This window comes from Convolutriloba macropyga, unplaced genomic scaffold (assembly GCF_964194025.1).
Source record: "Convolutriloba macropyga unplaced genomic scaffold, txConMacr16.3 SCAFFOLD_3104, whole genome shotgun sequence".
NCBI classification, from domain to species: Eukaryota; Metazoa; Xenacoelomorpha; order Acoela; family Convolutidae; genus Convolutriloba; species Convolutriloba macropyga.
The window spans coordinates 1-27,411 of record NW_027450315.1 but is presented as its reverse complement, the minus strand read 5'-3'; the positions used below and the strand labels follow the sequence as shown (position 1 = coordinate 27,411).

Below are 27,411 nucleotides of genomic sequence, written 5' to 3'. Positions count from 1 at the left end.
GCGAATCGATTGACTTGCGCAAAAGTAATCGAGTATAAGATGGCGCAGTCAGCAGTTGAGTCTAGAAGGACACCCCTTCACGTTGCCGCAGTCTGGGAGAAACCAACCGTCACTCCACCACTTTCGTTGAACAAATGGACACTACAATGGAAGTTTGCATTGTTGGCGAAAGAAGGAAATCAACTTGAACTCCTGTAAAATGGACCACCCTCTACAGTAACATATCCGCCCGAACCAACATAAGAGGAGCCTGTGGCGAACCATACACAACCAACAGAAAAGGACCGAAAATTTTGCAACCAGCAATTAAAGGTAAATTGGCAAAAACGGAGTAAAAAGATCGATGAAATTGGCATTTTGTGCGGGGATAAACCTTGTGGAATTTGCGAGCAGAAGTCTGCATCACTGCTTTTTTATGCATCGGAAGAGAAGGACGTCGTATCTTTAAAAGTAAACACCCCAACTTTCAAATCGAGAAAGAACCATTCAAGGAACTTTAGCAAGCGATGGATGATACCTTCACTGAAGTTAGGAATATCACGTATGATCGCTACGTATTCTGGTCATCTAAGCAACAAAAGGGCGAATTCGTTGAAAGTTTTTACGATGGCTTAATCGAACAGGCGGAAAACTGCAGTCTCGGGGATGAGGAAACTACTCTCATCTGGGACAAATTTATACTTAACATGTTGGACCATGATACTCAAAACGAATTGTTGAAAGAACCGGTTTCACCTACAAAGGCACTACAGACGGCAATACAAATGGAAATGGGGGCACAAAACCAAAAGAAAATAAATCAAAATTTGAACATAGCCACTAAATCGGTTAATGTTGTCAACAATTTCCAAACACGCAATCGCAAAGGGAATTAACAACCAACTCGTAAAGACTTCACTCGGTACCCATCCGTACCCCAGAACTATCAGTACACTAGCATTTGTGCCAATTGTGGCCAACGATGGAGCCACAACCATCATCAAATATGCCCCGCGATGGGTAAAAAGTGCAATAATTGTGGTATAACCAGACATTCTGCGAAGAAATGCAGAAAACCCAAAAAAACCACAAGCACAACCATCTAAATCTCCACAAACGAATGTCAATCAAATCAACAAAACGCTTGAACAAAGTGATGACGAAGAATCCGTCAATTATATAACTAGCTACCAACAACTATATGATCAAGTCTATGACTCCAACTAAGATAGTGATTCAGATGATTATGTGGCTGCCATCTCTTGTGATTCGGCAAACCAACTGGAACCTTTAAATGCTAAAATACAGTTTAAGAAAGTACAGGCAAACGCAATGATTGATTCTGGAAGTGTATTTAGTCTCATGACTAAAACACTAGCAAAAAGAATACTCCAAACTACACAATCTGCAAAATGGATCACTAAAAAGCAAAACAGGGATTTAAAACTTTTTAAACGAACCAATCAAAGTGCTTGGAAAACTCGCAACAATGGTGATATACAATAACTGGACATGCAAAGAAGCCCACCTAACAGTTGTGGACACGGACATAAAATCATCATAGAAAGAGACCTGTTCACTAGTCTTGGCCTCGCAATTTTCCAACAACAACAACAACCCGAAAGCGGTAAATTTGTTAATAATACTAATAATTCCACATGTAAAAATAAAGACACAATCGCGGCACAATTTCCCCATCTAGTCTCAAAAATTGGCCTTTCAAAGACACATGTAACGAAATCCAAAATTGATCAAAAGTTTACAGCAAAGCATCAAAAAGGTCGACGAATTCCCATTAACTTACAACCCATGGTCACGGCGGAATTAGATCGTTTACAAAATGAAGGTCACTTTGAAAATTAGCATTAGATTCTAAATTAATAAAAAAAGCCATACACAAAAAAAAATCAAATGCCAAACCTCGACATGTTAATAAATACAATCTCACAACACCTCACAAACACTCAAAACGGCCAACAAGCATATTTTTCAACACTAGATCTCAAATATGCTTAAAGTCAGTTACAATTACACAAAGATACTGCAAAACACTGTAATTTCATTATGAATTGTAGAGAATCCACTGGCTTTTATACATTCAAAACAGGATATTACGGTTTCACTGACATGCCGGCAGAATTTCAAAAAGCAATGGACTTTACACCGATATGTCTACAAAATTCCTATTGTTTTTTAGATGACATCATAATTGTTACCACAGGTACTGAATCTGATCATCTGGCTTATGTCACAAAATGCCTCAAAAAGTTAGACAAAGATAATTTGAGAAGTAATCTTCGAAAATGCCACTTTGCAAAAACAGAAATTGAATGGCTGGGGTATAAATTTACTCAAACTGGCATATCACCACTTGAAAGTAAAACTGCAGCTATATTAACAATACCACCACCATCAACAATAAAACGTTTACGATCTTTCCTCGGGTCAGTACATTATATTGGCAAATTCATACCACGCCTAGCACAACTCTGTCGCCCACTTAGACCACTTCTCAAAAAATCCACTAATTTCGTTTGAACTGAAGAACATACCAGACATCTTAATTTAATAAAGGACAAATTTGCCGCGAGCACTGAGAAGAGTCATTAAAATCCAAAACTAGACGTCAGAGTAAAATGTGACGCTTCGGGTTCTGGTTTGGGAGATGCACTTGAACAAAATGCCCCTGACGGTTGGAAACCTATAGCATTCGCGTCGCGATTTCTAAACTCAACAGAAGAACGTTACAGTGTTAACGAACTTGAGTTTTTGGGAATAGAATGTTCAATCGATTATTTCAAATATTATTTGTATGGGAAAAATTTCACTGTCATAACAGATCATCGCGCATTATTATCCATACTAAAAGAACACAGATCAAATATATCTTACAATAGCCGACTTAGATGGATTGACCGAATACTTCCATACAATTTTACAATCGAGTATATACTTGGAGCAAAAATGAGCCTGGTGGATTATATATTCAGAAATCTTTTTTGCAAAAGCTAAAAAAATTTCCACATATGACGAGCATTTCGTAGTAGCAACAATATCCAAAACAAGTGATTCAGTGAAATACCTAGTTAGAAAAAAACAGAACACTACACAAAAACCTAATAGCATATTAAAGTTACATTCACCCTCATATCATTCAAATCGGTCAATCGTACCGCAAATACCTGCAATAATACGCAACAATTCGCAATTTCACACTAAACCAGTTGCATTACAATCACTACATTGAAGAAAATTATTACCACTCGCGGCACAATTAACACCTACAAATTCAACCGTTAATCCGTATTTGATCGCATCGCAAATGCCTTCTAAAATGCTAAAACCACAAATTGTACCAAATAATCCAACAGTGAATAAATCAATCTCCAATAACAAATTTGCTGCAAATTCATTGCAAAAGTCAGACGGTAAAGAATGTGAACAATTTGAACAATTATACCCATTAAAGCCCATTATTGGTATTAAATCAAGTACTCAACACAAATACCTCAAATTAAGCGCGGAAGCACAAAATCCTGTGTATAAATACTTACAACATTCGTGGGTATTGAAAACTTACAACATTTTTATGAAAACACGTTTGTGAGCTCTAGGGGCAATAATCAATACAGATATAACAGCAATGTTTTTTTGGAGCATTAAAAAGTTGATAAGGTCTGTCACTAATAAAACTATGTGACCAGCTGACGACAATGAGAACAAAAATTAAGAAAACCAAAAACATTTTCTTTGAAAAGTTTAACTGAAATTCATCAAAACCGTTAGCTCCAAATGGAAATCACTAAACCTTTTCAAAATCTTCAAACGCACGTTAGGTTTTTGATTGCCTGGTATATGCCGTACGATAAATTTGTTAATGCTACTATTAATTCCACATGTAAAAATAAAGACACAATCGCGGCACAATTTCCCCATCTAGTCTCAAAAAATGGCCTTTCAAAGACACATGTAACGAAATCCAAAATTGATCAAAAGTTTACAGCAAAGCATCAAAAAGTCGACGAATTCCCATTAATTTACAACCCTTGGTCACGGCGGAACTATATCGTTTACAAAATGAAGTTCACATTGAAAATTAGCATTAGATTCTAAATTAATAAAAAAAAGCCATACACAAAAAAAATCAAATGCCAAACCTCGACATGTTAATAAATACAATCTCACAACACCTCACAAACACTCAAAACGGTCAACAAGCATATTTTTCAACACTAGATCTCAAATATGCTTAAAGTCAGTTACAATTACACAAAGATACTGCAAAACACTGTAATTTCAATATGAATTGTAGAGAATCCACTGGCTTTTATAGATTCAAAACAGGATATTACGGTCTCACTGACATGCCGGCAGAATTTCAAAAAGCCATGGACTTTACACCGATATGTCTACAAAATTCCTATTGTTTTTTAGATGACATCATAATTGTTACCACAGGTACTGAATCTGATCATCTGGCTTATGTCACAAAATGCCTCAAAAAGTTAGACAAAGATAATTTGAGAAGTAATCTTCGAAAATGCCACTTTGCAAAAACAGAAATTGAATGGCGGGGGTATAAATTTACTCAAACTGGCATATCACCAATTGAAAGTAAAACCGCAGCTATATTAACAATACCACCACCATCAACAATAAAACGTTTACGATTTTTCCTCGGGTCAGTACATTATATTGGCAAATTCATACCACGCCTAGCACAACTCTGTCACACACTTAGACCACTGCTCAAAAAATCCACTAATTTGGTTTGAACTGAAGAACATACCAGACATCTTAATTTAATAAAGGACAAATTTGCCGCGAGCACTGAGAAAAGCCATTATAATCCAAAACTAGACGTCAGAGTAAAATGTGACGCTTCGGGTTCTGGTTTGGGAGCTGCACTTGAACAAAATGCCCCTGACGGTTGGAAACCTATAGCATTCGCGTCGCGATTTCTAAACTCAACAGAAGAACGTTACAGTGTTAACGAACTAGAGTTTTTGGGAATAGATTGGTCAATCGATTATTTCAAATATTATTTGTATGGGAAAAATTTCACTGTCATAACAGATCATCGCGCATTATTATCCATACTAAAAGAACACAGATCAAATATATCTTACAATAGCCGACTTAGATGGATTGACCGACTACTTCCATACAATTTTACAATCGAGTATATACTTGGAGCAAAAATGAGCCTGGTGGATTATATATTCAGAAATCTTTTTTGCAAAAGCTAAAAAAATTTCCACATATGACGAGCATTTCGTAGTAGCAACAATATCCAAAACAAGTGATTCAGTGAAATACCTAGTTAGAAAAAAACAGAACACTACACAAAAACCTAATAGCATATTAAAGTTACATTCACCCTCATATCATTCAAATCGGTCAATCGCTCCGCAAATACCTGCAATAATACGCAACAATTCGCAATTTCACACTAAACCAGTTGCATTACAATCACTACATTGAAGAAAATTTTTACCACTCGCGGCACAATTAACACCTACAAATTCAACCGTTAATCCGTATTTGATCGCATCGCAAATGCCTTCTAAAATGTTAAAAACACAAATTGTACCAAATAATCCAACAGTGAATAAATCAATCTCCAATAACAAATTTGCTGCAAATTCATTGCAAAAGTCAGACGGTAAAGAATGTGAACAATTTGAACAATTATACCCAATAAAGACCATTATTGGTATTAAATCAAGTACTCAACACAAATACCTCAAATTAAGCGCGGAAGCACAAAATCCTGAGTATAAATACTTACAACATTCGTGGGTATTGAAAACTTACAACATTTTTATGAAAACACGTTTGTGAGCTCTAGGGGCATTAATCAATACAGATTTAACAGCAATGTTTTTTTGGAGCATTAAAAAGTTGATAAGGTCTGTCACTAATAAAACTATGTGACCAGCTGACGACAATGAGAACAAAAATTAAGAAAACCAAAAAAATTTTCTTTGAAAAATATAACTGAAATTCATCAAAACCGTTAGCTCCAAATGGAAATCACTAAACCTTTTGAAAATCTTCAAACGCACGTAAGGTTTCTGATTGCCTGGTATATGCCGTACGATAAAAAAACGACATTTGAAAGCAAAAAAATATCATAAAAAAATTCCAGAAGATGGTTTAGCAGCCTTTAAAAGTGGAACCTATTCTGAAATCACTAAAAAATATATGTGAAATTTTATAACGCCATTTGATGTTTCGTTAATGTGATTTTTCAAAAAGGAACAAATGACAACCTCAAAAACAGGCCATGCATCAGATAACAACTGAAAATTTTGCTTAAGATTATCTATAGCCCATAAAGAATCCGTTTTGATGAATAGAAAGAAATCATGAGCCTGCAAAACGAATAGCAATTGATGGCAAAAAAATTAGAAAAACTTATGGTCAAGGACAAAAAAATTTTTTTTTCTTTGAAAACATAATATATTTCTATTTGGCCTCATTTTGTTATGAATACGCTCGGTTATTATTGTTGTCCATATCTTGATGTTTTTTTCCAAGTTTCGTTCAAACGGATGGCCGCATCGAAAATTTTTTTACTTTGAAAACTAAACAAACCTTTATCTCAGTTTCAATGTTAAAAAAGGAACTAGATAGACAACAAGGGAGCTCGGAAATGTGCTTTCGCTCATAATGTTCCGACCTAGCGCATCAAGAGATTTAAAATCCTAACAGAAGAAGAGGAAGAGCTAGAAGACTTTGAATTGTTCACACATCGTTCAAAAAAACTAAGTGAAAAAAACGCTGGGTGAGGAATCCGTTGTCATTAAAGAGAGTACTGAACAAGTAAACTAAAAATCAAATAATTGCAATTATTAGTCACAATCAACACTCGATGTCCACAATTAAAAAACAAAACAGAAACGTAATTAGATAAAAACTGGACAAAAAAATTCCTGTACTTCACTAGATAAGATATGTGACTCGGTAACAGGTTGAGAAAGACGAGCAAAAATGGCAAAGTTCGAAAATACGCTTCTAATATTAAAAAAAATTACAAATTGATCATAAGGAGTACGTATCAACTGGGCTCATTAAAAAGTTAATTTATTCCTCATCAAAAACAATCGGGTTCTGCCATTATTTGTGATATTTCAGACCACTACGAAAAGAACGGCAAAAACAAAAAAAACCAATAAAATTTAACAAGAAAGCAGTGTTACAGTCGTCAGAACCATATGCTGCTATTAATTAAGAACGTTAGATTTTGTACATAACCATGCAACGATAAAATTTCACGGTTTTTTTGTATTCCTGTTTAAATTGTAAATTTTTATTTTTTTCCTCCCAAGGATTCTTTTCTCTAGAAAAATAAGTGTTAAACAAGCGGACATTCTTTTCAACACTTAGAGTTTATCTACTCCGCAATTTCAATGGGGTTGTTGTGTCTCAACCTTCTAACAAAATAAAATGCGTTCCGTTCGCTATTAATAAACCTCTGCATTATAATCAAGTTACAAATTTGATCAACCTAGAAAAATTGTTTGAAATCGTGCTGAAGAGGGACTCAAAAACAGATGACTGCCCAACTGGTTTTTTTTGGAATATACAGATGGGGATATCCTTTGCATAGGGAAGCTGATCAAATGATGCTGAGAAATTTTGTAAATGCCCCGATAATTGATGCTGGCTGTTTTTGATTTTTCTGAATGAAATTGATTTCAGACAACTAAAAAAGAACGGCAAAATAAAAAAGTTCAGAAAATTAAACCAGAAATCAGTATCGCAACTGTTAAATTCTTCGAGTATTCAAGAAGAACGTTAAGAATCTCCATTGAACACTTTTTCAACACCATGTTGGCCAACCAGTTTGTGTGATAATGTGGAAAGGAAACAAAAAACCAAAAAAATGAGAAAATATTTAAACAAGTCAACTTTTTCTGATGGTAACCCGTGATGCCAAAACCAAGCAACTACTAGTTGAATATAAAAACCTTCGTAACGATTGGATCTTGATCATCACAAGCAGGATTCCAACTGTCAATACAGCGACCACGCTACAAAACTAAAAGAAATAAAACAAAAGCGGCAAAACTCACTGATTTTACTGATTTTATAAATTTTCAGAAATTCACTGATTTTATATATTTTCAGAAATTCAAACAAATCATTAGCTTTGAATTTAGAGCAAAGAAAATGACTTTCAGCTGCTCAAGAAACCAGCTGCGCTTTTTATCAGTCAAATTGAATCGTAAGAGGACATGAACAACTATAAATACAGAGGGAACGATAAAAGTTCTTAAACAGTTTCTCGAAACCACAGTGTCGAAGCCATTAAAACTACATGACATTGAAAATCGTTAAAAACAGTTTATTAGGAAACACGTGTATAAAATTTTTGCCTTATTCTTAAATGCGTCTTCTTTGTAAAGGTTTTTTTTTTAAAAAGGCAACGAAAGAACAGCGAATGATGACAGGTATTGAAAACATACAACATTCTCATAAAAACACGTTTGTGAGCTCTAAGGACATTAATCAATACAGAACTAAAAGCAAAAAAATTTTGGATCAAAAAAATTTGATGAGGTCTGTCACTAATAAAACTATATGACTATATGACAACCATGAGAACAAAAATTAAAAAAAAAACAAAAAAAATTCTGGGAAAAGACTAACTGAAACTCATTAAAACCGTTACCTACAAATAGAAATCACTAAACCACTTAAAATTCTTCAAAAGCCCGTTAGATATTTGATTGCCAGGTACTTGGAGGCACAAAAATCTCATTTAAATTTTGAGAAGACGGATTAGCGTCCGTTTAAAACCTATACTTTTTCAATGAAATCTCTAAAAAAAATTGTGAAACGTTTCAACGCCATTGGATCTTACGTTAATGTGAGTTTTTGAAAACAGAACAAATGACAACCTCAAAAATAGACCAAGCTATAGATAACAACTGAAAATTTTGCATAGGATCATCTAAAGCAAATAAAGAATCCATTTTGATGAATAGAAAAAAGTCACGAGCCTGCAAAGAGAATGGCAAATGAAGGCAAAACAAGAAAAATGAAAATTAGAAAAACGTATGGTCAAGGACAATAAAACATTTAATTATTTTTTGAAGACATATTATACTTTCAATCGGGCCTCATTTTGTTATATATGCTCGGTTATTAATTGAGTCCTCATCTAACAAAAAAAAGATTTTGAAAAAGATCAATAAGGAATCCGATAGTATTGATTGTAAGAAACCAAGATGATTGCAAACCTAGCCGTTAGATTGCAGTGCGTCCAACAAAAACAATTAATTGTTCCATATGTTGGTAAAGTACGTTCTTTAGAAAAATACGTTTCGATAAACCAAAAATAAATGATGTTATTTGTTTAAATATTGAATTAAATTTTCAAAAATTCGGCAAAATCTTAGTCCTAGAAGACTCCCATAGGAAACAAAAGTACATCTAGTTTTTTGGACTTTTCAAAAAGTGTGACAGCAGATGTTAGGTCTATACGTCTGGCATTTTAAACAAAGTTGGATTAAAAAGGGTACTTGGAGCCACTTTTGATCGAAAAGTCTCAAATTGAAAAAAAAAATGCAAAAAAATTAACCAGAAGACTCGGATAAAACCAATCGACAAGCCTGGTCTTTCCTCAAAAGCAGAACCAATCGCATAGTTATTAACAGTTTTTTGACAATTTTAATAAAAGTTACGATAATTTGGTCAAGATTTGGATAAAAGAAAACTAATTTTGTCTACTATTCACAAAATTTTAAGCCTCGATAATTCCGTTTAAAAAATGAAAATCAAAAAAAATTCTTTTTTAATTTCACATTCTACGCTAGACAGCTTTCTTTTGATACCAGTCCAACTCTTTACGATGAATATAATGATCCGCCAAAATTGATTGAACTAAAAAAAACATTTGAGTATATAGTTCCACCCCTCAATTGGGTCGGTAAAATAATGTAGAAAACAAGTTAGGGCTATTGCAATTTTCACTTAAGTTGGACCCACAATACCCTCATAATTGTAACATAAAAAAATTCTGGGCCACAGATATGATTGCTGATAATCGGAGAACAGGGTCTGACAAAGATTATATATGAATTCTGCATAAGTTTTTTGAAACAGGTAAATTAAATTTATAACCAACATACTTGAGGCAAAGCATATTATGTACAAATCATGCGAGCATCCATTTAATAATAAATTAAACCAGGAAACGGAATCATCAAATTAAAGCAATTAATGAATTTGTTGCTTATTTCCTAAATGTAAAGATATCTTTTGAACAGCTTATCTTTTTTTTGTGATTAAGAAAAATTTATTTTTTCTCAAGCATTTTTCTCAATCAGGCCTGTTGGTGTTCAGCAATTTTTAAACAATATGAACAGATAGTGATGATCAGGATGATGATGATGACTAATGGGCACCCATCGCTATGCTGGAATCCATTTTCTTCTTTCTGTTCACTCTACCCCACTCAAACTGCATATTTGCCATTTCACTACCTAAACAAGAATCCTGTTCGTTAGAAAGACTATCATTATTTTCCGCCACAGATTATACCACGATTGCATAATAAAACAAAAAATCCCACTTCAAGACTCCTTACCTTGCATGATCTGGCATGATGCCTGCAAACGATGCATGATTAATCGCCAGACCGGCCAAAAAGTTATCTTGTGACTAGGACAACTATCTTGAAAGATTAGCTCCAGTGGATTTGCTCCAGGTTCTCTTTTCCCTTTTTTACGCAAAAATTTTTAAAAAGCATCTGTTTCAAGAACTAAACTAAAATTTAAAAATTTCATGAAAATTGTATTCGCGTTATTGTGATATTCGCTAAACGTGTTCAGACAATTCGAACATTTTTAGAAGATGATATTCTATCTTGTATTACTTCACAAGTAGAAATGTTCCCACTGGATATTAAACGAACTGATTTTCTTCGATTGGCACGATGTTTTCATAATTTTGCAAGATAATTATTGAAAGAAACCATGGATTTTTTTTACCGCAGTGGGCTGCAACCGTTAAATCATTTTGAATTATTCTCTGATATCCGATAACAACATGACAAACATTACAAAGCAAAAAAAGCAAGTTCCAAAATTTCTCAACGAATTTTTGCAAAATAATTTAGGAGATGCAGTGTGGTCGAAAAAAATACAAAAAACAATTTTACTTATTTGAGCGTCAAATGAATTGAATATCGCGCAATTTTGAAAAGATTAGAAAGAGCGTGATGGTTGTCGAATCGTCTTCTGTGAAATAATCCGAACAATTAGCATTACCGTTTCGTGGTATCCTCTTAAGAAATGAGTAGGGGGGTATGAGAAAGGAACAAACTTACTGCAAAATTTACCGCATAATTGATTTGAAAGATTTGAAAAATATGACAAAGCTTGGCAACAGTTGCAATGACATTGAATAACCTAATAGTTTCAGTGGCTTATACTGCATTCAGCGTCTCTTCTCAATTTGTGGTGCCAGACTAAAAGTAGGGTTGACCAGACCAATGCACTGGGATGGCATCATGCGTTTGAAATTACACGGTCTGGAAAGAAAAACCAATGCACTAAAGTCCGGACAGGCAATTGGAACGCACGAAACTCTGAACATAGACAATTTCAAACGCATGAAAGAATGTCTGGACATGTCTTATTTTGAACGCACGCTATTCTGGACATATGCAAATTTCGACGCACGAAAGTGTGACACAGGCAATTTTGAACGTACGAAAGTCTCGACATAGGCAATGTGGAACTCACAATAGTGTGGTCAAGAAGACACGAAAATTCGTTATGCCTTTACAGTCAGCCTATCATGAGTTGCAAATTAATGATTTTTAGAATTTCATCCGTTCAACAAGGCTTATGTCCAGATTTTCGTGCGTTCTCCAGCCGAAAAAAAATTAAAATGAATAAAAAAATAATTTGAAAACTGCTGCAACTGAGCGATAATATTTAAAGCAAACGCTGCATTGCTCAAAAGTTTGCTTCCAAAAATTTATTTTCATAAAAAAAACTTACCACAATTTTTACAAAAAGAAATTGAAACAGTTATACATGTGAACGGATTATTTGAAGAACCATTGACATCTTTTGCTGCCTTTGACAAAATTAGACGCAAATTTAAACATATCGTCCTTAATTGATATATAACTATATATATATATATATATATATATATATATTAATATATATATATAAGTATTTGCAGAAAATCATTTTCTTCTAAAATAATATAGTGTTTAATATTCGAAAATAGAAAAAAACCGCATCAAGATTTTCTTTGCAGATTTTCAACCATTATATCTTAGTTTAATATCAATTGTTTATCAAATCAAGCATGACAGAAAAGAAAATCTAATATTATATGCTATAGTATGATAGTACCTAATATTATAGTACCTAGTAACAATGAACTATTAAAAAACAAAGTAAAAGCTTTCAAGTGCCACCTAAATTCAGTATTCGCCGATTTGCATTATTTCTGTCAAATTTCCGTCTGTAAAATACTACAGAAAATAAAGATACGAGAATAACTGTTTCGTGTATTTATGAAGAAACATTTTTGAGATTCATTCGTTTTACCTTTTTCATCACCTCAGGAGAAATGAAGAAAAATTGGGTAAACAAAAACGTGTTTTTCGAAGTGTTAGCACCTTAAGGATTGGCCAGAAAGAAATCAGAAATTGAGCATCGTAATTCTTCCACTACTGAGGAAAATGAATTCCATATATTGCGGCTCAGCAGTGTTTTCAAACTGTGCAAATGTACAAAATTTTGGTCATTGTTTCCATTTCTTTAACATAGTTTTACCGAAAATATATTGATAACTGTAGATTTGAAGGAAGGCTATTTAGAGCAAAACTTTGGGAATCAAAAATTAAGTGCAAATGGTGAACGTTTGAATACGAAAAAAGACTACCCAAGTGTAAAATATAGGAACTAAATTCTTTCAACGAGTTAGATTTTTGAATTGCCGGAGACAATTTTATTATATGTTCACCTTTATTCCTACAAAGAACTAAGTTTTTTTAATTTCTTCCATAGAAATCTCAAAATAAACATTTTGAAGTATAACCAACTTCATTTTTCTCGTGTCAATCATATTTTGACCTCAATGCCAAAGAATGCATATCGTTGGACTGGTCCAAAAAGAATTGTTGAATGACCGTAATTGGAAATTAGACAAAACTTAGTTTTGCAGTAGGACATTTTTTCTATAAGATACCCAATGGCACTGAAGTTTCAGTTGCAGATGATGATAGTAAATCTGCTGCAAACAACAGAAAACGACATTTACTACAACACGTTTTTACTCTATTTTTTGTGGGATCTCTATTGTTGATGTTCACAAGAGTCAATGATTCAAAGTTTTAACAATATAATTAATTGCGAAAAAATGTTTACAGGTTTGAAGTAATTTTGGCCTCCGAATCGCCTAAAATTTCAAAAACTTTTGCAAAGTTGGATAAACTACATATCTTTTTAATTACAATATCTCTATATGATGAAATGCTTGCGCTCTTCATCTTCTCACAGAAAATTTTTTCACGTTCCAAAATGTTCGGTTTGGATAATCTGAACAGAGACCTTTTTGGAGCCTCTAGTTCTGATCAGAAATTTATCCAGAGTGTGAATAGTGTAGACAGAACCGCGAAGATCAGCTGAAGAAAACAGCTAGTCAGCACCAAAAAAATTATTAATTGGTCTCCAGAGAAAAACAATGTCCAATTTTAGTTGATGAAAAGTGAAAACCAGGCTCAGGGCCAATCATTATTTTATATCGTCGAGGTGAATGATATTGTTCGCAGGCAATCTTTTTCTAAAAGCTCTAACAACATAAATTACAGTAAATTTTCTGAAAGTTGGATTGTCTTGTTGCCTTGTTGGTTCCACATGCGTGGAGCAAAAAAAATATATGCTAACAAAAGTGTTTTTCACAATTAAATAAACTGAAAAGTAGTGTTATGAAAACAGTTTTGGTCCTCCCGCAAACCAACTTGATTAAAAATGATTTTTTTCTTGACCCGTGAAAAGACTCCTGCTCGACACAAAAAATTACTTTTGATCCAGTTTTATTAGCTACTTTGACCGTGTAATTTTCGTCAATCCCACTACCACTATGTTTTTGAGTGATTTCATAAGTTATAGATCAAAGCCTAGCATCAAGAAACATCCCACTAAACTGGAGGAGGAGGTTAATAGGAAATCCAGATCTGCAAACATCGTGGGTCAAGGTTTTGTCAAAAAAAAGTGTAAGAATTGCTGCGAAAATCAGTAAACATTTTTGTCGCAAAACGCCCGCACTTTAGCGATAAATAAGTTTAAAACAGTGAATTTTGTAAGATTTGCTGTTTTTAGCGGTAAAATTTTTCTTTTCACGGCTTTCATCATCGAAATGCATACCAAAAAATACATCCTCCGAGGTGATCTCTCAACTAATAAGCGTTCCGAAGTATAGCTTTTTTAACGAATCAATTTGATCGAAAAATTTAAAACCCTATGAGTTTATGCGTTCAATTGACTAAAATTTGATATAACTTAATTTTAGATGATATATTCTACTGCATGTGGATATCCCTCAGCGGTCCGTGGGACCTGATAGGTATCAATCAAAACCGAACATGAGATCAACTTCCCCCAAAAAATACATAGTCTTTCTGGCAGATTGCCAGAAAATAGCTGCAATAGCTTCGTACATCTGCAGTCTCAAAAAATAATAGAAACGACAGACAAAAAAATTCGTCTTTTCATTGAAGGCTGATATGTTATATTTTGATTTAAAATATGTATAAATTTTGCTGCCTCTATTAGCTGCTGTCAAATAACCTTCATTTAGAGTGACACACACCCGTTTGATCTTATCTCTTTCAATTAAAATAAATAAAAGTCAATTTCAAAGTGAGGTCATTTTTGAGGGTGAGGTAAGTCAAGTGTGACCAAAAATTAATCACGCGATTGAACAAAAAAAAACTTGCTCCACTAAGAGCGAAAAATGACGTCACACACACACACACACACACACACACACTTCAGTTGAAATTGCATGAACGAATGAAAAAACATAGCAGGACAAGTCCTGACGAACAATTCAAAGACTTTTCATTGACTGAACAAACATCTAGACCTCAAAAGTACTTTGAGCGAATTGGAAAAACCATTTTAAAAAAATCAGATAAAAAAAAATTTAAAAAAACAGAAAATCAATGTCAAAATGTCGCACGTCAGGAAAAAAAATCATTAGCGAGAAATGGAAATTTGGTTCATACAAAAGACTAGGCCTAGAATGAACTATGATTGGATTGGGAAAACCATTTACTAAAAAATCCGTTACAAAAAAATCGGAAAAACAGTAAAAATCGAAGTGAAATTGCCGCATGTGAACAAAAAATCACTAGCGAGAAAGCTAGTCCAAACACCTTTTTGTCCAAACACCGTTTTCTCACTCTACTTAAAATTAGAGCGAAAAAATTTCACGTCGCAAAACCACTCGCTTTTTCGCTCTATTTCCTGTTTCGGTGTGACCAAAATCACCACTCCAATTTGACTTCAAAAATCATGAAAATGTGTGAACAGATCTTAAAAAACATAGCCGGAAGAATTCCGGAAACGACTCAAAGTGAAAATCTATTTAACCGGCATCCAACCACTCATCAGAAAAAACTTGCCTCCAATAATTTTTGATTTTCTCGAAACCAAACCATAAAACAAAAGTAAAAACACAAAATCAAATCTATTAAAATATGATAAAATCTGATCAAATTTTGTCATGCCTTGAGATCCCGAAATAACTATCTCTGCCAAAATGACTTCATCAAAACAAATATTACTTACTAAACCACTTAAGTGAATGTTTTGAAAATACTTGAGGCCAAATTATGAAAAAAAGCTCTTAAAAACAACTTGCACTAAAAAACTGGAAAAAGTTAGTAAATTTCTTAATTTTACAAAAGCATTTAAATCCAAAGAAAAATCCTTTCAGCCAAAAAGGCATCCAGATGCTCGCAAAGCAATAGACAAGTCAAAATAGTCTGAAAAACTTGTCTCAAACAACAGAAAAAAAAACCCGAAAAACTGCAAAGAATAAAGTTAAGAAAAATAGTTCCGAATTTCGCCATTTTTTGTCATATTTCTCAACAAAAAAATGATTCATATCCAAAATTGCCATTCTTTTTACTAAACAACTAGAACAACTATTATGAAACCTGAACCTCCACAAATGCCTTAAAAAATTAAGGAATAGAAACGGCATTCAAAAACATTCAACAAAAAAACTATAAAAACTAAATGAGTTTTTTTAATAGTACACGGAAAACAAGCCGAATAAGGTTCCTTTACAATTAGGGCAATGGAAAACTCGCAAAACAATAAGCAAGTCATAATAGGCTAAAAAACTTGTCTAAGACTAACGAAAAAGAAAAACTGCAAAAAAAAAATAAGAAAAAAGGTTTAAAATTTCTCAAATTTTCTGTCAATTTTCAGAAGAAAAGAATGATTTACACCAATAAAACTTTAATCAATCGGTATCTCACAATTCCCTAAGTAACAAGTTTCTATTCAAATCCCATTTAAAGCAGTAGAACAAAAAAACAGGTAAAAAATCATTAAATTTCGTCTAAAAATCAGCAAAACTGATCAAAAACCTCCAAATTAGCATTAAAATCAAATTAACTATTTGAAACCTTCAATTCCTATCAAAACAAACCTAAAACTATTACATTATCATAATCAAACTTCATAGCCATCAAAAGTTGCAAAAAACTGCTTTTAAAAGCCGCACGTGAACAAAAAAATTTCGCTCGCTTAGAAAAAATTTTTTCACACATCAATTTCTCGCTCTCTCAAAAACAGCAGTGTGAACAAAAAACACTCTCTTTTCGCTCTGCTCTTCACTTTTGTTCAGCACCAAAATCACTCCAAATTTTTTCACGCGTTTCATTTCCCGCTTCAAAATTTACTCCAAAAATTGATTAAAAAAAGGACTTCTCCAATACTCCTCTTCGAGTCGTAAAAAAGACAGCACCCCAATACAATTCAAATTCTTTGAATTGTAAAAAACAGATTTGAAGTGGTTGTGACGTCATGTGGTCGTAACAAAAATCGCGACGACGAAATAAAGAAAAACATAGCAGGACAAGTCCTGACGTACAATTCAAAGAAGTTTCATTGACTAAACAGAAAACTAGGCCTAGAAGGGACTATGAATGGATTAGGAAAACCATTTAGAAAATAAAATCCGATCCAAAAAATCGAAAAAACAGTAAAAATCAAAGTGAAATTGCCGCATGTGAACAAAAAAACCACTAGCGAGAAAGCAAATTTTTGTTCAAACACCGTTTTCTCACTCCACTTTAAGTTTAGAGCGAAAAAATTTCACGCCGCAAAACGACTCGCTTTTGCGCTCCACTTCATGTTTCGACGTGACAAAAATCACTACACCAATTTGACTTCAAAAATCTTGAAAATATGACCAGATCTTTAAAATGCGCTCCAATACAATTCAAATTCTTTGAATTGTAAAAAAGACAGCGCCCCAATACAATTCAAATTCTTTGAATTGTAAAAACCAAGAGAAGGCCAATAATAGCCCCAGCTATCGCTGTGCGGCTATTAATAAGGATTTTTGAGCAATCAGCCGATCAGAGAACAGTATCAACATTTCCTCTGTTCTGATTGTTCAGCAATAGAATTTCTAAATTTTGATACTTCTGCATTTTTCACTCTCGCTAACCTCCGTACCTGGACTTCCTTGTCTGACCTTTACGTAACAGCCATTTCTTCTTCCACTGCGCCAGCAGTCACTCAAGTCTAAAATTTCTGTTTTTGAATTTAAATTAGATTCAAACAACTTTATGGAAAACATATGCGTTGATTTTTTGAAGATTAACAATTTTTACTGCTTTCTCATTATTCAGCGCTAAACAACACGGTTCTTACAACCATCCACAGCAATTCTTACCTTTTAAGCAATTTGATGGTTGGCACCTCGACCCGAAATGTTTTCATCGTTTGTTAGAGCATTGTAGCATAATATCAATCAAATTTCACCGAATTTTCCATTCATCGTAGACTAACCAATATTAGTGTTGAGTCGGCTGCCGAACTCAGTTGCTCGTGTGTTGGGAATTCGCTGGGAAAAGGGAGTTTTGACCTCTCGACTGTCGGGAGCGAATGCTGTCTTGGGTCTGCGACTACTACATTCGGGGGGCTCTATTTCTCTCATCTAAAAATTACATTTACATCATTTGACATGCAATTATTCATTTTTGAGTTTAAACGCATTTATTGAGAGCTTTTATATTTGTAGACTAATTACCCAGATTAAAGCTTGGACCATTGTTTGGACATTTGTGCATATTTAATCAAAATTTTTTGCGTTTTATAACCATACTTTTGTGCGTTTTATGACCAAATTTTCGTGGTTTTAATTACCAGACTTTCGTGTGTTTTATGATCAGACTTTCGGGTGTTTTTTATCAGATTTTTGTGCGATTTTTACCAAGCTTTTATGTTATGATCAGACTTTCGTCCGTTTTATGACCAGACTTTCGTAAGTTATGAACAGATTTTCGTGCGTTTTATGACCACAACTCTTTTGCATGCTATGATCAAGCTTCAATGCTCTCTTAACTATCTCTTATTGATCTTTCGTGAGCTTGAAAAGATCTTTCCCTTCAGGCCGCAGAGATATGTGACCGGAAATTATTGCAACGATTTCTCTCATTCTCAATTTCAGAAGTGTTGGCGGCATCACATTACGTAATTAGTGAGTGCAAAAAGCTCTGATGCACTCTTAAAATTGCTCTGATCAGGGGTCATTTTGGTATGAACCTCATCATCAATATCAAATCTAATCTCCAATGTGTCGAGTGTTTGATTTCGGCCCCTGTCGATGTCCTCGCTTAAAATCGGACAATTATCAGCGCAATTGGGGATGTGATGCACTCTATTTACACTGATAAGGACCCTATTCAAAGTGTCGGCCGATCATGCACGAGATATTAATTGATCATGACTGATTGTTAGTCAGATCAGATGCGTCAAAATAATGACTACCGTTGCCACAGTAACTTATGCGCTATAAAAAAAAATGACAAAATATTGATAATACAAATTAAATAATCGCGCGAAACGCGATGAGATAGAAGCGGGCGGGGGGGGGGGGGGGGGGGGTAACTTCTGGGCCATGTATACTTACTTTCTCGACCAGGAAACCCCAGTTAGTCTTCCTGAAACAAAAAAAAACATCAATTTCATTCCTGAAGCAACCAATTTTTCAAAATTCAAAAAAACTTTCAACAACATTTATATTTTATCAAACGCAAATTTGAAATTTCTGTAGAACATTTAATCGTACAGATGACAAAACAATTAAAATTTACAAAAATGAAAATAATATTGATTGCATAACCACGCAACAAGTGTATTGAGAAAGGTAAGCAAAATTTATATAAAAAATCTAAAAAGATTTTTTCGGACCTTTATGATTTTTGATGGTAACCATGCTCTCGTAATACATATATTTTCCAAGAATTGTCTGATAAAACTTTAAAAATTCCATTTTTCACTTTAACAGATCGTAGATGGGAAAACAAATTATCATAACTAAGTCATTAATTGAGTTTGAATTTAAAAATTGACACACATCATAACTATTGCCAGAAGGTTGAGATGCAGATTAAGTTTGATTTAAAAATTATTTGATTGGTTTTCAACAAAAAAGTTGATGACGATGATATAAGAACTTCATTACCGTGGTTATTGACTAGCCATAAAGGCAACCATATACGGTGCCTTACTCACCATATATGGTCACTCGCGATAATGCATTCCTAAAATACGGATGGTACAATAATATTGACTTTTAATGAAAAATTACCAGACCCCAAAAAAGCGGGCATATGGAAACCTACAAACAATATGAAGACAACAAGGAGTTTTGGTTATGTTCGTTTGCACATAATGTTCCTTCGGACGCCGACCAGTCACGTTTTCGGCGTAATTGTCCACCAATTGAGGAAATGAGGAAGAAATAGAAAACTTTCAAAAATCAATCATTGATTGAATACAATTGGTGCGTCTGTTTTACAAAACGCTTTTTGATCCATACACTATACAAGTGAAACAATGACCCATTAGAGGGCCTATGACACTTGTCATTAAAGAGGTTAAGAGACAACACAAGCAAAAAAATCGAATAAAAACAACAAGCATTACTTACGACCAAAACTTAAAGTCTTTTTTCTTTAAAAAAAATGAAAAAGTCAAACTATCTTCAGATTTAAAAAGTAATTCAACGAAATGACTGACATTTCATCAAAAAAGTTAGGTTCCCTATTGAGAATAATAAGAAAGAAAAGGAAACAAAAAGAGGCAAAGCTAAAAAACACGTTTACATTTTTTGAAAACAATTTAAATCGCATTCATGAAAACAATTTGCTATTGATTGAAATCATTCAATGGCCTAATTTATACCGTCATACAATACTATTTAGAACTGTTTTGAACTCATATGACAAATGTCTTATGACTAAAAAAATAACAAATACAAGCGAAAATCAAAAATTGACTTCAATTTTTCGAGGAAACGGTGCCGAAGCTATAAGATCAAAATCTATTTTAAAAAATCAATTTTGCCTATTTTAGCGCCATCAATCAGATATAGAAATTGTCAATAATGTGCCATTATTCTGATGGTCGGAAAAGACGGCAAAAGGATCTTCGAAAATTGGAAATTGTCAAATAGAAAAAAATTGTTAAAAATCGTATTATCCACACCAGAAAAACCTAAAGCCAAAAATAATGAACCAGCAATGTAGACTACAATATCATTTAATTGTGAAATATTGCTGGGAAATTTTTCTATGCTGTGACTACACTAAAAGGTTGCAGAAATAATATTGAAAGTGGCAAACCTCAAAAAACCCTTTTAGAACAAATTTTTCAGAACTTAAAAATAAACGCCGTATTAATTCAAGAAAGAAGTAATTTTTAAAATGTAACTGCTTACGTAGGAAGCAAATTGTAAATGTCAGTACTGAAACTGAGTGGATAGACTACACTTTAACACTGAATACAGGCAGAACTAAAACATTCGCAGATCATTTTAAGCAAACGGTTCGGAAACAAAAAGAAACCTGCGCTTTTCGCTGTTTTTTATGTATTTTTGTTGAACTCATATTGCCCAAAAATTGATCTGTCGGTAATTGATCTGTCGACACCAATTTATATCGAAACAATATGTTGAGCGCCCCATTACAACACGAATTAGTTTTCAACCAGTAAAACTCAACAATTAGACCATAACTGGTATTTCACGTGCTTTATGTCCATTAAAAAATTTTCTAAAGGTCACCGGAATTTTTAATGTTACCAAGAAGTTGTTATTTCAAAAATAATTTATGAGTTTTGGATACTTATTGACTTGTACTTATTATACTTGTTACTGATATTTCAACCAAAAGCATTAGATAATTTCTTCAATAATTTCTTAGATACTGAAACAGACATTCGATTAAAGGCACTCAGTCTTAAGACTCCAAAAAACATCAAAAGCTGACAAAAGGATAAATAATTAAAAACTTATGAAAACAAATTGCTTGAGCCATAAAACCATGAGCTTTACTCCTAAACCACAATTTTATTTCCATGGACTTTGTTGGAATCTAAAAGGACCTGCTTTTTTTAATTAACTCTAAATAAATTGTACTCTCTTCAAATGGAATAAAATACTGCACAAAAATCAAAAAGCACGGATGCAAAATTCAATCCGAACCAATTTTCATAGCAGAAATCAACAATAAGACCCAAAACTGGCTTGCCATCGCCACCTGGCGGATAAAACACGCAATTCTTTTTTAAAATTGCGCAATGCGTTTTTATTTATTTTTTTACAAAACATCAGTTTGAATTTACGAAGAGAACGCAAAAACTTATTACCAGTAAATTTTTCTTGGAACAGTAGGTACAACTAGACCATGTCTGAGTGAAGGAAGAATGTGTCAGCAGTTTTTATGCCTGTATCACCGGTCGAACTGAACAAGTTGAGTCAAATACGCCAGTTTCATGCCATTTTTTATGAAGATAGAAAAAAATGTTGAATTCTCAAACATTTAGCGGCAATCTTTGTCAAAACGGTTGGTTCAAACAACACGCCAACTCTCTTTTATCTGTAAACGTAAAACCAATGAGATATGGTTGACAATTTTATCCAATTTTTACTAAAATCGATCAAAATTTGAGCAAAATTTTTCGAAAAATGTGAACAAAACAACTGAAGATAGGCTAACATTCACAAATCTTTAATCCTCCGTAACTCCTCGGAAAAAACAAAATTCGAAAAAATCTTTTTTGGTTTGAAAACTAAAGTGGGTCGGAACAATAAAGTTAATTTTTCCCCAATACCTGCAAATAATTATTCAATCTAGTAATCCTGATAAGAAAAGGTAGTAGAAATAATCGTACCAGTTATTTTCACACCATTTCTCCCTCTCAACCACACCTTTCCAAATGTCATCGTCAACTCTCTCGTCAATTCCAGTTCGGGACTCTGCAAAGACTGTGCCTGCAAACAAACAACAACAACTGTTCCACCCGCGGTCCAAGACCAAATTTGCCTCTGAGCAGGATCTCCCTTGAGCGCACATCAAAAAATTGTGCAATCGAGTTTCGAGTTTGACCAGCTCAAGATTGGGCATCTTTTGGCCATCCTTTGGCCATCCACAAAAACCGCAAGAACTTAGATCATGATTACAGCAAAGTCTGATCGAAGGTTATTGCGACGTCATGCGACGTCATTACAATCGTGTTTTGGTACCAAACAAAAAGCAGACTTAGTTACATAGAAAGCCCTCACTTTTGAAATGTGGCAAATTTTGGAATTATGTATGTGAACATAATGAAAAAATGAATGAAGAAATCAATTAGGTGACTGAGCCAAAGTAAGTGTGGGCTGGAATCAGGACAAAATACCCAATGACATTATAACCCATTCAAGCCTGCCCCCCCCCCCCTCACACACCCTCAATGTACTCTAACTTTCAAAAAAAGATCCACAATTTTGGGTACCAGTCCAAATGTACTATTTAGTACTGAATTTTGTAACTAAATGTACTATCTGTTGCGATTTATGGCACATTTACATTGCATTAAGATACAAAACGCGGAGAACGGCACCAAAAACTTGCTAACGGTAGACCCAAGTGATGGTCGTGTCTACAGCTACGCCAGAAAAGCCTTTGTAAATTTATAAATGTAATAATCTTCCTTAAAGGCGCTTAGTGTATTTGATTCTGAAGTTCAAATTGGATGTGAATTTATACGTTCAGAGTCTGACATGGGAGAAAAAGTCCAGGATACTATGCGAATATTTCTAATGCTTATGAAAACTAGCAAATACTGAGTATAGAAAGCGCTTATATGAGAGATTCTTAGTCCAATTTCCATTTCAAAAGAAAAAAGAAAAAGATATATATACATAAATATATATATATATATATATATATATATATATATATATATATATATATATATGAATATATGAAGAGAGAGAGAGAGAGAGAGAGAGAGAGAGAGAGAGAGAGCAAAAGCAGAGCTGGATGAACCAAAAGACAAACAGACAATTTTTCCAAACAATTCAAAATTAATAAAAACATTTTTTCAAAAAATTCAAAAATTGCATATTTGCTTTTCCTACGAAAGTTTTGAAAACGGTTACAAATTCTCGTGATTTGAGAGAACAAAAGAAGTGAAAGATTTAAACGATATCAGAAACAATTCAGAATTCTTTGTCGTTGAACTTTTCACTTCAGAATCTGTGATATTCCCTTTTGAACGGGAGTAAATGGGAGTCTAAATATTGGGCAATTTTTTTATTTTTGATCCATTTTTTGATATTTTTGGCGCATGCTTTATAATACTTTAACGTGCTTTGTTTTGAAGCTGTTTTGTTTTTCCAAATAAATTAAAAGTTGCTCATGGACAACAATGCTTTGTTCTTATGGCAATAAAATAGGGTTGCTAAATCTATTGGTTTGTTGAACTTTCTAACAAATTTCAAAAGAACGTTTCAAGTAACCTCCATTAAAGCCAAATTTTTCTTGTTTTGTTGCTTTATCATAATTGGATGTTCCATATAAGAATTCGATGCAAGTAATTCTTCGGCAATAATTTTTATTTTCATCTAATGGCTCATGTGTTTTTTGACATGGTCAAATTGTAAGTGTATGAATGTTTGTTTGCCTACAAGTGTCATTGGTTCTCTAAATAAGAATTAGTTAACAGATACAAAGATATCAGTTGACAGTTCAAGGTTTGTATGACTTAAATATTTTTTCGTTGATAAAAATTTATAAACTTTTTGGTTCTGCCCATATTGATTTTTCATATTGTTTAGAACAGCAGTGAGTTTGATTTTGCAGTAATTGTTGGTTTTATGTCTCCCAGGGTCTTATCTGCCCTTCGGTCTGATATTTGAAATTAATCACTGTTTTCAGAATGCACACATTGCAAATAACTGAGAACTTTTTTTATTTTCTAACAACTTTAGAGTGTTCAAAACCTTGCAATCATGTTTTGTTTTTATTATCTGATTAATAAATGATTATATTTTGTAATCAAGTTTACACCAACATTTTCCAAACAAAACAAAAATAATTTCAACAAAAATTATCAAACACAATAGAAATTTCAATTTTCAATCGCCCTTTTGTTTTTTGCGATGTAGGGTCATAAGACTTCCAGACAATCAAAAGCTGTTTTGCCCTTAAAACTGTTGGTAGTCAGGTTTTGAATTTTCTCAGTATTTATTATTGTAATTGACACATTGTCAAAGTCTTTTATTTTTTCTACCTACGCCGTCTTCTTCTTTGTATGTTACAATCATCTCACCACGCGGCAAGAAATTATAGAGCTACTTAGGTGTACTTTTAACGCCACTAAGTTTCCAAATCAATTTGAATTTTGCAGTTGTCTCTTTTCGACATTTTGACGCCCTTTTCTCTCTTTTCACAATGTTGCTGTATATGTTGTTGGAAGACGTGGATTGCTTTTCATCGACATGTCTCAATGGGTATTTGATAATTTTAACAACACTTGCTCTCTTTTTTCTATTTTTCCGTTTTCTTTCCCATTTTTCGGGCATGTAGCGTCATTTGTTTGTTGGCAATCAAATGTTGCTCTGATCGTAAAAGTGCTTAATATTCAAGTCATTGAGCAGCTCCAACATGCCGCTTGAATGCGATAGAGATAGAAATCAAAAAATATTTTTTTATCGTTCAACACAATTTGGTGCTTACTTGATTATTTTTTTTGACTTCATGAAAAAATGTATTAACTTTATTTTTGGTCTCTGGCCAAAATTTTTGCCAGGTTTATTTTTGCTCCCTAATAGTGAAAAAATTAACCTCACTAGTATACGGATTTATCTATATTTCAGAATCCATCAAGCATCGTTAACGATCCATTACTCTGCTTTATACTTAGTCCCATATCTTTTTCATTTGCAGATAATTAGGCCAAGAATGTGGATTAGGGGGTCGGAACATTTTGCGCACACGCACATTGCCGAGTCTCCTTGTTTTGTTTATTTAATGAAATGAAACTGTAGTTCAGATTGAGGCGGAAAGGTTCACATTTAGTCGTCATTTTTTTTTCAAAAATACAGATTTTACTTGAGTCCCGATTTTAAAAAAATCAGAACCAATGATTACATTTGAATTTCAATTATAATCTGCTATCTGTTTTAAAAGTTCCTAACTTCAGAAATTTTTATGAAATTATCAAGCATTTGTTTTTTTCCAATTATTTAGCACTGTGGAGTATTTAACAGTTGGGAGAGTAAGCAAGTTGTGAGAATAGACCAGCACTGGATTCGAACCAGTATCTCACAGTTGCAAGCCTCTGCGTCAGTCAGATCTGAGGTCACTGCAGTCTGAAACCTCAACCTGGGTAGTGTGCTTATCACTACACCAATTTTCTTTAACTCTCAAACTTGAGCATCCCTTAAAACCAATCTCTTGTTGTTTCTTGATCCTCTCTCTCTCTCTCTCTGGAAAAGTTTCCTTTGAACAAGTGGAGATTCTTGTCAAGTTAGGTCAAGTTATGTCAAGTCTATCTATTGCACTATTTACTTTAGGTTGTTCTCTCTCAAGCTTCTAACATCTTCTCAACCTTCTCGCTATGTATCGTGGACAGCAGTAGCATGCTCAGCGAGATACACAACTTGCATATTATTAAGAAATGTATATTATCTCACCAAGAGCAGCAGCGGCGGGTGACTCATTCAACTGTTTGGCCTGATCAGCGGGAATACATCGCATGTGTCTCTCGCTAGTACTGCTCATGGGACGGGGAGGGGGCAGCCTGTCCAGTTTGCTACTTCGGGGTCGACGGCTAATTATGCTCATTGTAATATATGATGGAACTAATGATATAATGCGATGAAACTAATAATATAACGATGAAACTTCGTTAAATCAAGTAAAATGAAACTTGAATTCTCTAGATAAAATACTGGGGGAAAACGTTAAAATTTGTTCAACATGCACGGTTTTGAATGTGAGTCAAGAAATTAGATGTTTCACCGAAATTTTACCAAGACGTTAAGATCTATCATTAAATTATATTAAAAGATCGTGTTAAGGAACCTCAACTTTTGTGAAGAAAGTCAAAATCTTGCATATTTTTAGAAGGTGTATCAAGTTTCGTTTTACTAAGTAACCTTGATTACGTAAAAGTACTGTCTGAAGTGAATCTGGGGTAAGCGATAAGTTATAGAATTGACAGAAAAGAAAACAATTTACGATTGTTTGACCAATTTCAAATAAATTTATTGTGCATTTAGTCTATGTTCATAAATTTGTAGTTTTTGATGCTATAATAATCAGCTGAAGTATTCCTAAAAGAAGGACAATTTTTCATATAATAAACAGAATATCGACTTCTAGGTTTAAGAGGAATGTTGTCTACGTACCATATGATTGTCGATTGGAATTCAACTTATCACAATTTGCATATAAGCTCTATTATTTTCTGTGTCAATTCTGCTTTGTCAAAAAATTTTATAATTAAAGTTTACGGTAATTTCTGATAACTATTTTGTTTGAAGATTAAACTTTGATGACAATTTTCACAAGAATAAAACGCAAAAATGAAATTGTACTGCTGAGCTTATGTGTTATAAATTTTTCTATAAATACGTTATTTAAAAAAACTCGATCGTGTAAACAAAAACTTTGCTAAAAGTCACAGTACTTCAGCTGTTCATAGCTGATAAAAAGATAGTTTGTGTGTTCACAAAATAACTGTTGATTATGGTGGTATTGGTAGAGAGGTATTCTTAAACACGCATTTTGTTCAGTATTTGAAGTGACGTGAAAAAAATTAAACACTGAAAAGGTGAACAGACAATGTGTCACTTAATTAGAGCATTACT

At 33.5% G+C, this 27,411-nt stretch overlaps 1 protein-coding gene across 3 annotated transcripts; it reads right to left on the bottom strand.

Annotated features, from left to right (window-relative positions):
* Window positions 1–10,078: 10,078 nt before the first annotated feature.
* On the bottom strand, window positions 10,079–27,189 carry LOC142355787 (ciliary microtubule inner protein 5-like). 3 transcript variants are annotated; one of them, XM_075407846.1, is made up of 6 exons: window positions 26,950–27,189; window positions 26,233–26,369; window positions 22,443–22,542; window positions 19,177–19,207; window positions 18,054–18,201; window positions 10,079–10,475 (listed from the first exon to the last, which is right to left on the bottom strand). In XM_075407846.1, the coding sequence occupies exons 2-6, from the start codon at window positions 26,318–26,320 to the stop codon at window positions 10,387–10,389; spliced, it is 456 nt and encodes a 151-aa protein (XP_075263961.1). In that variant the 5' UTR covers window positions 26,321–26,369; window positions 26,950–27,189; the 3' UTR covers window positions 10,079–10,386. The 3 variants fall into 3 exon arrangements, with proteins under 3 accessions (XP_075263961.1, XP_075263959.1, XP_075263960.1); XM_075407844.1 differs by having other exon boundaries at window positions 26,233–26,442; window positions 26,698–27,188; XM_075407845.1 differs by having other exon boundaries at window positions 26,233–26,422; window positions 26,698–27,188.
* Window positions 27,190–27,411: the final 222 nt, after the last annotated feature.

Excerpts from the sequence above, each read along its gene's own strand:
- LOC142355787 (XM_075407844.1), bottom strand. The coding sequence starts at position 26,383 with ATGAGCATAATTAGCCGTCGACCCCGAAGTAGCAAACTGGACAGGCTG. Across the intron at positions 18,202-19,176 it reads GGGGTTTCCTGGTCGAGAAA|ATGAGAGAAATAGAGCCCCC; the intron begins GTAAGTATACAT and ends TGTAATTTTTAG. Across the intron at positions 10,476-18,053 it reads CCGACTCAACACTAATATTG|GTAGTGAAATGGCAAATATG; the intron begins GTTAGTCTACGA and ends ATTCTTGTTTAG.